Below are 13179 nucleotides of genomic sequence, written 5' to 3'. Positions count from 1 at the left end.
AAAAATTTTAAGACATCAGATTTTCTCTTTAGCAGGAACATTTCAGTTGTAGATTGGAGGATGTTTTAAGAAGACAGATAAGTTAAGAGGCTAAGACTTATAATCTCTGCCAGAAATGACAACTGAGGGGCTGGACCAAGGCAGGTGGAGTGGGACTGATGAGGAGGCGATGGATACATAGATTAGTGGTTCTGAAAGTGTGGTCCCCAGACGAGCAGCATCCGCATCACCTGGGAACTTGATAGAAATGTAGATTCTTGGTCCTCATCCCAGATCTACGGGATCAGAAACTGTGAGATCGAGGCTCAGCAGTTGGTATTTCACAAGCCCTACAAGTGATTCCAATGCACACTAAATTCTGAGAACTTCTGCTCTTGAGATTAAGAGGTAGAATCAAAAGGATTTAGAGAACGTTAGATGGGGATGATGAGTCAGTCTAGGAATCCCAGTAGGACCTCTGGTTTTCTGGCTTCTTCTGCAGAGTGATTGAGGGTACCCTTCATTGAGACAAAACGGGAAATGGAGTAGGTTCCTGTAACAACAATGACGAATTTGGTTTTCAACATGTTGAATTTGGGGTGCTTATGAGAAATCCAAGTAGAATTGTCCAGGAGGCTACTGGGGAAACAGATCTATACTTCAGCAGATTGCTTTGGGCTGGAAATAGAGGATTTAGAGTCGTTGGTTAGTAAGAGGTAGTTAAGATAGTCCGGTTGATGGGCTTATTCCAGCATAGCATCAAGAACGGAAAGAGCCGAGGTCTGAGAAGCACACCTGAGGAACACCAGCTGGAGATAAATAGGAAGAGGATTTTGTGAAGAAAGTGACAACTGATTCCAAAAGATAGAGTTGCTACTGAATTAAGAAAGGAAGGTGGTCTTCAGCATCCTGTGCTGTAGAGAGACCACGTAAAATACAGGTGGAGAGGCGTCCCCCTGACTCTCTGAAAGTCAGGGGCCCCCTAGCACGGGCAACTTCAGTGAGGCCGGAAGCCAGGCCGCACTGGGCTCAGCTGTGAGTTGGGGGGCTTCAGGCAATTTGATGGACTAAACATATGTATTTACTTTGGTTGCTTCCTGAAACCATACTAAAATGACAATAAAAGGATTTGTTTTTAAGGCATAAACCCTTAAGGGCAAAAAAAAAAAAAAAAAAAGAAAAGAAAAGAGATGACAGTCACAAAGTTTGGGAAGTTGGGAAGCAGATAAATGATTGATAACTGACTCAGCTCACCTGAGAAAACTGAATCCGAAGCTCTAGAATTCTCAAAAGATGTGGGCATTGATGGCACTGGGTACCACAAGTAGAGGGTAAAGGTGGAGCAAGAAACTGGAGGATTGGTAGAGATTTTGTTTAAAAGCCAGTTAAATCCTCAGATATCCTTTCCTATTCTGTGTAACTGGGCGACTTCTCATCTTCAGCCTAGCATAAGACTGGAGGTTTAATCTCTGGAGAGGACAAAATAGAGGAACATCTCATGTGAGAGACTAGGCATAGCTCACTAAAGGGCAGAGGCCATACTGAAAACAGGGCAACGGTCTAGGTCCCTCGGGCTGCTGTAACGGAACACCACAGACTAGGCAGTTTACAAACCACGGACATGTATTGCTTACAGTTCTGGAGGCTGGAAGTTCAAGATCAAGGCTCAGGCAGATTCGGTGTCTGGTGAGGACCCACTTAGTAGTTCACAGACGATGTCTTCTTTCGGTGTCCTCACATGATGAAAGGGGCAAGGGAGCTCTCTGGGATCCCTTTAATTTGGGCATTAATCCCATTCATGGGGGCTCCACCCTCATGACCTCCTTACCTCCCCAAAGGCCCCACCTCCAAACACCATCACATTAGGGCTTAGGATTTCAGCATACAAGTTTTATACGCACATAAAAACACGCACATACATACATGCACACACGTACACCTGCTGTAGGTGGGAGAGTGACAGTTCCTTCTCTGGGAAATATAACCAGCTTCAGCAGAAGCACTGGCAGTGACATCTAAGGTAATTGGCCAATCTGATTACCCAGTGGAAAGAGCCTACAGTCTTCAAACCCCACCCAAGTGCCCAGAGATTCAAACACATTTTTAGTGCTCCATGCTTACATAGGAGCTGCAAACCAAGGATCGCCAGGCATCTGACAAGATCCTGCAAGATGAAGGTTGGATATCAAAACAACAGAAAAGAACCAACCTGGAAGAAACAGTCTGTGCAGGGAGAAGAAAACATCTAAATATCTTAAATATAGACAGAGAATAAGAGAACATAGTGCATCCGTGAAATAACAAGATCAAAATATATGTAAAAATGTTTGGAGACAGTATAAAAGGAAGAAAAGACCCAATAGAATTGTTGGAAGGAAATGTCAAGAAAATATCCCAAAAGTAGAGCAAAAACAAAGGTTGAAAAAAGGAAAGAAGTAGTCAGAACCAATTTGAGCATGGAGTTTCAGGAAGACAAAACAGAGACTGGGAATTTTCTTTTTTTTAATCATGAATATTACCCAGAACTGAATATATGAGTTTCCAGATTGAAATGCTCAGCAAAGTGGATGAAAGTGGACCTACGGTGAGTATATTGTGGTGAAATTTTAGGAACACTAGAGATGAAGATCCTACAAGCTCCCAGAAGGAAAAAAGTCATCTCCAAAGGTCCAGGAATCAAAATGTCTTCAGATTATACAAGAGCAGCACTGTGGAGCTTCACCGTCAAAACTGAGGGGAAATGGGGGCTGGCCCGGTGGCGTGGTGGTTAAATTCACACACTCCACTTTGGCTGCCTGGGGTTTGTAGGTTCAGATCCCGGGCACGGACCTAGCACCACTCGTCAAGCCATGCTGTGGCGGCATCCCACGTAAAATAGAGGAAGATCGGAACAGATGTTAGCTCAGCAACAATCTTCCTCACACACAAAAAACAACAGAAAAACTGAGGGGCAATGATTTCCAACTTAGAATTCTAAAGCAAGCCAAAGAATCAATAAAATAAAGGCATTTTTCACACATAAACATTTGATCTACCACGCAGCCTTTCTCAAGAAGTTCCTGGAGAACCGAAGGACAATAAGGTGATGAGCAAACCCAAGAATGAGGAGGAAGTCCTCTAGGAAACAGACTGTCCAACGGGGGGCGGGGGTGGGGTGGGCATGCCAAATGCTCCTGAGCTTGTCACTAGGATATTTCCATAACGGGCAGAGTGTTCAGGCTGGAGTTAGTGATGAAGACATAGAAAGCTAAGCAAATGGGGTGGGGAAACAAGGCAATTGTTAATTCTTTAATAATTAAACAACAGGTTGTGCTGGGGAGAAAAAGAAACTGTAGTTTACTGCCCAGCTCAGCCACGTATAGCGGTGTTTTCATCGTCTTGATAGTGCCAGCATGTGCATTGGAGGTAGGGAAATGTGTTAACGTGTGACGAGAAGGGGGTTGCTCAATCTTCACCTTCCACAGTACGAAGTCAGTTATCACGTCTGAAACTGAAGAACAGAAGTAGAAGCCAACAGGAGCTTATTGTTTAGAGACGCAGAGAGATACACCAAGACAATCAGCTAAATATTTCCTTTTGGGAGGGGGCACTGGGGACGTGGGGTGCTTTTGGGTAAAAAGCCGTCTATAACTGTTGACTCAAACTCTGTGCCTGTCTGATAAGCCTTGAGAATATGAGTGGGAGGCGAAGAAATGGACATGGTCCACATAGATGAGTGTCAAGGAACGAGGCTGGGAAGAGATAAGACAGTAGATGGGGGATGGTGTGGTGTCAGGGAGAGGAATTCATTTTTTAAGTGCAGCAAATTTGAGAATGCTTACATGTTGAATGGGAAATAACAGAGAAGAGCACTGGAAGATACAGGTGAGGGGGTGGCTGGTTGATAGTGGACTGGGAAGGTTTGGGGCATGAGATATAAAGGAAGCCATGTTAGGTGCACATATAAATGATTAAGGAGAAAGTTTAGGCAGCTCCCATCCAATTATTTTATTTTATTTTTAGGGAAGTCACCAATAAGGTCATCCAGAGGGAGTGGGGAAAGTTTGGAACAGATGTAGAAGAGACAAGTGGAAGCTGACAACACGGGATCGCTGGGCAGTACCAGCCCAGTTGAAATTAAGTCCATGCTGTTGGCTGATGTGTACGTTTCCCTCTAGCTGTCTAGGCGTGGGAGCAGAGAAGACAAATGGTTAGATTCAAACGCAGGTTACTCAACACTAGCGTGGACAGAAGTGCAAGGTCCCGTGTGGGAAGTCATCCTGCACGGAAGCCCAGGGCCCCGTGTGTGTAGCAGGCCATCCTTCATTCCGCCAGTGGTGTCAGGTCTGCCTCTGGGCCAACCGACTGGGTTGAGAAGGGACTTGGACACCCCTGGAATCAGACTACTTATGGTTCACTGCTTTTCCTCAAGCCTCATCTTTGCTATGGGTCCTGCCTAGTCCCCCTAAGCCTCTGGGCTTTTAGGAATGTGGTATATACTGAGAGACCGAAAGCCAGTTACTTTGTATTTCCAGTGAATGGGTACGGTTAAAGCTGGCCTGAGATGACACAGGCCAAGAGTTCCTGCAGACACTGCCCCCAGACAGAGTGTGACCTGACACCTACCCCTTTCTGAGAACCCTTCAGACGCCTTCGCCTCAGGCTGCAAGGGCTTCCAGAGCCTTTGGAGGGGACTCTCGCTTCCTCCCTGGGCTCCTGAATTACACACTCTCCAGGAGAGCCAGGGGTTGCTGTCCCTCATATTCCTCACCACCGGTGGTTTTAAATATTTTACATTTCTAGTGGCCTGGACCTCTTAAGGTGGAATAGATGGAGGGAGATGGAGCTTCAAACTTAAATGTCTAACTTCTGTCTTACTCTGTTTGATGTCTTAGCACACTCTCAAACTTCACATGTCCAAAACGCAGCTCTTGATTTCTTCCCTCACCCCCAACTGGCTCCTCCCATCGCCCTTCTCCACCTCACGCAAGTTCTGCTGACTTTACCTCTAAAATATCTTGAATCCATCCATTTCTCATCATTATCTTGCCTCTTAGACCAGGTCTCTATCTCATCTCACCTGGCCTATGGCCACATCCTACGGTTGCTCTGCGCTTTCCTCTGGCCCATCTCTTCCATCCTCCATGTGGAAGGACACGCAATCTTAAAATGAAGACTAAATTAGGGGCTGGCCAGTGGCATAGTGGTTAAGTTTGTGCACTCCCCTTCGGTGGCCCAGGGTTCACTGGTTGGGCTCCCGGGTGTGGACATGTGCACCACTTATCAAGCCATGTAAAGCAGAGGAAGATGGGCATGGATGTTAGCTAGGGCCAATCTTCCTCAGCAAAAAAAAAGACTAAATTATGCCACCCTCCTGCTTTAAAACCCTTCAGGAGTTTCTTATTGCAGTTAGAATATTACTCTAACTTGGACTGCAGGCAGAAAACGACCTTTTCTTCTCTGCCTTCCCTAGAAGCTCATCTTTTAAAGGACCTTAATGAAGGTCTCAAAGAAGTACCCAACACAACATCAACATCCTGGATTTATTTCTTCTGTTTTAAATGTCCAATTCAATGGTTCTGGATTTTTTTAAGGAATCATTTTCCTAATATTACATTTTCCTAATCTGGACTTATGGTAAAACAGGTAGTGGTTTTTTTTTTTTTTTTTTAGGAAGATTAGCCCTGAGCTAACATCTGCTTCCAATCCTCCTCTTTTTGCTGAGGAAGACTGGCCCTGAGCTAACGTCCATGCCCATCTTCCTCTACTTTATATGTGGGACACCTACCACAGCATGGCTTTTGCCAAGCGGTGCCATGTCCACACCCAGGATCCAAACCGGTGAGCCCCAGGCCACCGAAGCAGAACATGCAAACTTAACCACCGTGCCACTGGGCCGGCCCCCACCAGCCGTTTTAAATTCCTACCCTTCCTTTGCTTTTCATGAAACCATCTAAATTGATGACATGAAGAAGTTAATAAGAAATGGCACATTGAGAGTTTCTGGCAGCATGTGACTCAGTTGCTATGCCCATGCCCCACTTCCCAAATGCTTGTGATGACCACCTGGCTACCCCTGGCTGTGTGACAGGGCAGCTGATAGCTGGTCTATGGTCAGGACTGCTCCGTTCCTACCCACCCTCCTCAAAATTCTGTTCAAACTCTGGCACTAATTGAGCCATGTGGTCTCGGGCAAGTCAACTTCTCTAGGCCTCAATTTTCTCATCTATAAAATGAGGAGGTGGGATTAGGCCCATGAATTTAGAAGTAAATGTTATAAACATCAAAGAAGGAAAGAGAAGAACAATGCAGGGAAAGAGACAGTGTGTGTACCAGGTATGGCGTACCTGGGCCATAACCTGCCACTTGTAGCTTCTCACATGGAGACCCTATTAGAAATTCTCTGAAGCTGTGATCCAATCTAGCTTCAGGCAAGTTTTTTTTCTCTTTTTAGAAAGAAAAGCTGAGCTCAACCATTTGGGACTCAGCATTCCTACTCTTTCTCCTCCTTTTCTCTTTGTGCTTACATTTCTCCTCAGCGATTCTTTCAGTGCATTTTTTTATATTGAAAATAGACATTTTATTTTGTTTATACAAGGCACAATTCAAAATATAAATCATATAATATGCAGATATAATAGACAAGGAAGTATAAATATAAATGCATGTCTATAGAGAAACGTCAGAGTTCAGTTTTCTTCTTTCTGAATCCTTACATCAAGAGGATTCATGGGCGCAATATGTCTTTGCTCCCTTTGAATGCAGGCAGAGCACCTAACTGCAGAGTGTTTTTAGGAGCTGAAATGCTGGTGTCATCCTTGTGGACATCTCCCAAGCCAGGAGGAGCCTCGTAGTTCACTTAAAGCCTCAGGTACATTTCTTTTCTTTGTCAACTGTAAGTCAGGATAAGGCCTGGAAGGGATAGTCAAGCAGATAAGCTATCCAGAATTGATGTCATAATGAAATAAGAGCCCTGATGGGAAGACTTGGGGCCTTCAGCCCCTCCCGGGAAAGCTTCATGTGCTGTGACTTTGGGAACTGAGCCCTGCACCTGCGGAAGGCAGGCAGGGCAGGCAGCCAGCATCCATCCCGAGCCTGGAAAGCCTGCTCATGCAGGCGGTGCCCAGGCTGGGCACAGTTGATAAAATGATTCCAGGACGTCTTATCAGCCTGTGGGCTGTTCCCTGGCGCCCAACTCCTTGAGTCTTTTCTAGGTCCTCTTTGGCTAGAGCAGGGTTGGTGCCTTCACCCCAGCCTTTGCTGGCCTCGGTTGTCCCCTGGAGTTTCCTTGGTCATGTGGATGGTTTATGTGTCCTCTTCTCTGCCGCTGGTTCCCCTGGTCATTGGCGCATCTTCCATGTTTTCCATTTCAACACTGGCTGTCTGGGGAGTTGGCCTGTAAAGCAGATAATCCACAGGTTTTGAAAGAGGAGAGGATGGCCTTCGAATTGAGTAAACAGAGAGTTGCTCTTGAACACTCAGATGCAGAAAACCTAGATTGCCTCCATTCACAGACAGTACTTAAATCCTACTTTGGTATTTTTAACCCTCTCATCCACCAAAGATTTACCAGTGCTGTTGGAGCAACTTCCCCAACCTGGCCAACCCTCTGCTAGAAAGCGGCGGTTCAAATGACGGGAACAAGAGAAGGAGAGAGTAACTAGGAGCCTGGCTTGGCCAGACGTGATAATCGTGATAATGATGTCATATTTATAAAGTTTTTTAAAACAGTTCTTGGCACTTAGTAAGTGTTAAATAAACAAATATATCCATCAGTTTCGGAATAACCAAGAGTAGGAGAGGCAAAGGCAAGAACATCTTTAATTCCACATGCTTCGTGTCTGTCACTGAATGACCTGTTTTTTTGGGCCCTGAGTTTCTGGGTCAGCAGTTTCTCCAACAGATTATTTAATCTTTCTCCTAAGGATAAGCAGCTTTTTAAGACATCTTTAAGTAAGCACTTCGAGCTCCTTGGAATGAGAGCTAAACTATAACTCAGGATTCTAGGCTAACATATCAAAAATAATTTGCTAAAAACCAATTTGTTGAATGACAAATCTACCTAATAACCCATTTGCAAAAAATCAGTTTATGGCAAGAATCAATTCACCAAATGACCAAGTGCTCACAGCTATCAGGTTTACCAGTTATTCCTAAAGATATATTGATGAATATTTCTTTCACATAGTCAGTGAATATTGGTATCGTCCTCTTATGAGCATATTAACCGGCCATATAAACCAAATTTAACAAATTATGTTTAAGAATATATTTTTAATGTATTATTCTTTAAAAGATTTGTGTATATTCTTTTTTAATATAGTCAATGAAGATAGGTATTATAATATCTTAAGAAGATACCTCCAAATTCAACATTTTATGTGGAAATTATTCAGTTATGATGACATTTGGAAAATCCTTTTAAAAGTCATTTTCTATTTTGCCAGCATCTTAGCATTTTTTGGATTGTTTTGATAATTTTTGAGTAATATATTAATCTTAGTTAATTTCTCAACCATTTATGAGGCTCATGGCATTTCTTATTCATTGGGATGGTATTAATGCTTTTGAAGATTTATGTGACTTTTTTTCCTTTTGGCTTTACAGTAGCATTTCAGTAAATGTTCATTTTGTCAAAGTTAGGTTCAAAGGATGGTATAATCTTTATATTGATACTTAGAAAAGATATTTTATAATTAGTAACTAAAAGGTTAGTTTCAACAAATCTGATATCCACTCATCATATAATGCTGGATCCAGAACAATCATATCACTATGGAATGCTGAAATATTGGTTCCTAATTGATAGATGTGCAAAATTAAGGCTAATATGCCATTTGAGGCTTTATTGAAAGTGATAAAAATGCCTAAAGATGAGAAAAATAAACACTGAACTTTCAGCACGTAGCATAAACAATCTTGTCACAAATGGTGACGTAGAATTTCACTTATTAGAAATACAACAGGAAGGCCGACGTGAATGAGTATATTTATAAGAAAGGATATCCATATATAATGAGTACATTCAAGAAGAATATGTTCATGAATATATTGTAAGAACTGAAGCAAACTGCATAACCATCAAATTGGCCATTTGGCACATTCTTTCTGAATTGGGTTTTGGTAAATTGGCCCCATGTCATCAGTTAGGTTCCCACTGCCCCATCTCTGACTACGGCCTGCGAACTGCTTTGGAAAGTGAAGGGCGCCATACGACTGACTCAGTGACTGCTCAGCTCCAACACTCCTTTCGGCTGATATAGAAGGGAGTGAGTGTGAGAGCCTGAGTCTGCAGCCAGGAAAGAGATTCTCTCTTTGAGAGGGCAGGCCTGGAATCATCCTCATGCAGCTCTGGGATGGGAGGGAAGGAAGAATCTTCTCTAGCATGATTCTCCTGTGACACTCACCTTGATATTCTGCAACGTACCAGAAGAAATACTGCACATCCAAAAAGGAGGGCGACAGGTATGGAGACAGCCGCTGTGAAAGAACAGAAGTAAGCTGGCATCGTGCTAAAAGTCTCAGTAGCAGGTTTATTTCTGAGAATCTGAAAATTCTTTACAGTCTACCTTCCAGCAGAGCAAAGCAAACGCCTTCCCACCCCACTTACTGTTATTAATATTTCTTGAGGTGCATGCGATTCAATCTATTCTACTTTTGGGCAAAATGTCTACTCCTTTCCCACCAACGCTGCCATTTTAAACTATCCCGGTTCATGTTATCCTGCATCCCCTGCTCATGGTCCTTGTCCTTCCTGAGCAAAGTGACTTGGGCGATGGGGCAGGGATGGGAGCGAGTCAGGAGGGGCAAGTAAGGGCCTCAGAGATGACAAGCTGGGTGGAAGTATGAGGATGAGGAGGCCACACTTCAGAAGAAGAAATACCTACTGATACATCCAAAGTCAAGAAAAGAGACAGGGCAAGTGTCCTCCTCAGGGATCCCCTGGCACAGCTGCCCCCTTTCCCTCAACTTCACAGAATCCTGATTGAGAAACAATAGCACGCAGTGCCATTTTCCTTCCAATGTCATCATCATCATTTATTTATTTGCAACTTCTTACGGCAGAGGAAGAGTGGTAAGGAGAAAGGAGCGGTGTTACAAGAGGTGTTACAGAGAAGAGGAGAATAAGGTAATGGCTTTGGAAAAGGAAAACCCATGTTCCGACTGAGGGCAAAGGAAAGCACGGAGTGGTGGGAGGGCCTCGGGGCGCAAGGCCAGCAGCCCTGGCAGCCTTTGAGATTTATTAGACAGGAAAGGAAGAGTGGGACCTCCATGTGGAAGTAAGGGGGCTTGGCCCAAGGCCAGGGTGAACATAACTATTTTTAAAACACTTGCGTCAATAATAAGCTGCGAGCAGATTTGGCCAATTTGTCTCAATATTGTAAAATCTCCCTGCGCAAATCACCTAACAGCCCTACGTGCAAGATGACAACCCTGGCCATCTGGGGAACTGTAGACTCATTGTGGACCCTGCGTGACATACGCCTCCTAGACCTGTAAGCTTTTCGGACCTGCACCTGTACAACCAGCACACAACCACATATGCACGGATAAATCTCCTGGGGCCTGGCCTTCAGAATGCACCTCTACTGAAAAACGGCTAAACATAAGGATGTGGGGAAACAGCCAGAGTTGCTGCTGGGTAGGGGTGTAAATGGGTACGGTCTTTTTTCAAGGGCAACTGGCAACATAAGCAAAGCTTAGAGAAGACCATACCCTTGACCATCTGATTCCACGTCTAGGAATTTATTCTAAGGAAATGGGAAAATATATATAAGAGTATTCACTGAAGTATTGTTTAAAATAATTTTTTAAATGTTAATCTAAATCTCTTATCAATAGAAAATTGGTTAAATAAAATGTGATGCATCCATAGGATGGAATACTATTCAGCTTTTAAAAATGATGAAGTGAATTGATATTTATTAACATGGAAAGATGTCTGCAATATCTTAAAGTGAAAAAAGCTGGTTGAGATAAAAATCAACGAAAAATAATCTCCAGTAAGCCATGTGGACGTCCACATGCACAGAAAAGTCTTGAAGAATATATACCAAAGTATTCAGTAATGGTGGAATTGTAGATAATCTTTCTTTTTAAAAAAAGTTCGGTAGTTTTGCAAATGATACTGTAATCGGAAGAAACAGTAAAACTATAAAAACAAAACGACCTCTGCCCAAGTCAATACAAATAAGCACAGAAAAGTTGTTCCAGGATAAGTTAACAGAAAACATAGGAAGTTAGTGAAAAATGTTTTGTTTTCAGACTTAACATTAATCATCATTATGACTAAAAAAGCAGAAAATTTTTTAGCAGAGATGTTATACTATTTCTTCACATTGACTAATCAGCTTGGCATGCATTTACTGCACATGGAGAGTTTTATTGGAAAAGGCAAGCTAATGTAAACTATGGTTCCACTTTCACAATACTTCTCTTCCTGTTTCTTTTTAATAACAACAAAAACTCAAGCAAGAAGAGGGCTCCTGAGCCAATGATACAAAATTCAAAGCAATTTGGCTTAAACTCAGACGCTTAGCCTCTTCCTCAACTATATTTAGGCAAATTTAGTAAAGAAATAGAAACTAGAGTCACTAAACAATGGATTCACATATCAACTGCTAAGTTCTCCACCCTTTCGTGTTTCCCAGAAGGTGCCGGGATCAGAGAAAAAGGAAGAGAAAGAGATTTGGTGAGATAGAGCAGAGAGGAGAGCTAGAGTCTGGGAGGAGAAGGAAAAGTGGATTATTGCACAGGAGGCCAGAAGCCAGAACAGCCAGGAGCTCCCTGCCTTGACCTCCACCTACAGTGCCTGTCGGGTCTAAGGCAGAGAAGGCGGCCGAGACAGCCGGTGGCCACTAGTCAATGTGGGTGATGGAAATGTCCTTTGTGGATATACAGGGATTCACCATTCCTTAGTGATACCTGCAAACTAGGTTAGTCAGGGCGTAGTATTTCCGATGTCATTGTGTAGGGGCTTGTGTGCCTGCGACCGATGAAGGCGATTTTGAAGCAAGAGCATCAATTCATATTCCACGTCATGGGCAGTGGTTTCTTTTCTGTCTCTCACTGTACTAAGCACATAGTAAGTGGTGGGTTCAGAGTAGGTACCCAGTAAATATTTAATTGATGGAATTAAAGCGTTAACGTTCCATTAAGTTGAAGGACATTTAAAGTGCCATCTGCTTTTTAATGAGAAATCTGCATTTTATTGCAGCTTAGGACCATACGTGGCACAGGGTACGGACTCAATTTATGTTGAATGAACAGATGAATGATATAATGTAGAGCTCCTGTCAAATGCCGATCACATTAACTACAGCAAGTTTATTTCAGATATGAAAGATGACAGGTTATAATGCCATCCAAAAAATAAACTCCTCACTACTTACCATTTTCTGTTAACTAAAAAAGGCAACTTTTAAAAGTTGTGATAATCATTTATATAACTTTTTTTTCTTGAGGAAGATTAGCCCTGAGCTAACTACTGCCAATCCTCCTCTTTTTTTTTTTTTGCTGAGGAAGACTGACGCTGAGCTAACATCCGTGCCCATCTTCCTCCATTTTATATGTGGGATGCCTGCCACAGCATGGCTTTTGCCAAGTAGTGCCATGTCCGCACCCGGGATCCGAACCGGCAAACCCTGGGCCGCCGAGAAGCGGAACGTGTGAACTTAACCGGGCTGGCCCCTATATAACTTAAAAAGCCGAATTATGATATTTGTGGTATCAGTGGGCTGATTAAAAGATTAAGTTAATTAACATTTACTGAGCGATTGCTATGGTAAAGCATCTTTTATATCTTCTTACAAAGATGATCAACTGATTGCTTATTCATGGAGAAATAGCAACACCCACTGATGCCCAACGAGCCAGTGAGCATCTCTGCCACTTGTTCCTGATAGGGGCATACTCTTGGGTCTCAGGTAGCCAGGGTCGTATGTGACATACTTTGAATGTACTAAGTGTTTTAGAAAAGTAGCATGAATTTAATTTTAGTTTAAACCTTCTTAGCAGATAAAAACTTAAGTAATACATGACGAAATCTATCTTTCACCTCTCTGCTGACAGCTAATGGTCGATCTTACAGTTGTTAACATGATTATGCTTGATCAGCCTGAAAGAAGGAAATCTTATTCCTACAACATGAAAGATTGACTTTTTTTTAAAAATCTTCATATTTCCACATTTCCTTGCACAGAGCTATTTTTGTCTACTGGA

At 42.9% G+C, this 13179-nt stretch overlaps 1 protein-coding gene and 1 long non-coding RNA gene across 4 annotated transcripts in view; one reads left to right on the top strand and one right to left on the bottom strand.

The window, feature by feature from the left end:
- Positions 1 to 3736: 3736 nt before the first annotated feature.
- LOC138921389 (uncharacterized) overlaps positions 3737 to 13179 on the top strand; it is a 40420-nt gene continuing 30977 nt past the window's right edge. For both annotated transcript variants that reach the window (XR_011433925.1, XR_011433924.1), the window contains exons 1-2: positions 3737 to 3843; positions 6724 to 6829. This is a non-coding gene — a long non-coding RNA (uncharacterized lncRNA). The remainder of the gene's footprint in view (positions 3844 to 6723; positions 6830 to 13179) is intronic.
- Positions 6514 to 13179, bottom strand: part of IL15RA (interleukin 15 receptor subunit alpha) — a 40023-nt gene continuing 33357 nt past the window's right edge. For both annotated transcript variants that reach the window (XM_023631926.2, XM_023631925.2), the window contains 2 exons: positions 9366 to 9438; positions 6514 to 7354 (listed from right to left, as the gene is read on the bottom strand). In XM_023631926.2, the coding sequence (XP_023487694.1) occupies positions 7264 to 7354; positions 9366 to 9438 (164 nt within the window). In that variant the 3' untranslated portion in view covers positions 6514 to 7263. The remainder of the gene's footprint in view (positions 7355 to 9365; positions 9439 to 13179) is intronic.

This window comes from Equus caballus, chromosome 29 (genome assembly GCF_041296265.1).
Source record: "Equus caballus isolate H_3958 breed thoroughbred chromosome 29, TB-T2T, whole genome shotgun sequence".
Lineage (NCBI taxonomy): Eukaryota > Metazoa > Chordata > Mammalia > Perissodactyla > Equidae > Equus > Equus caballus.
Note: the sequence above shows the minus strand (reverse complement) of the source record. Positions and strands in the feature narration are given on the sequence as shown.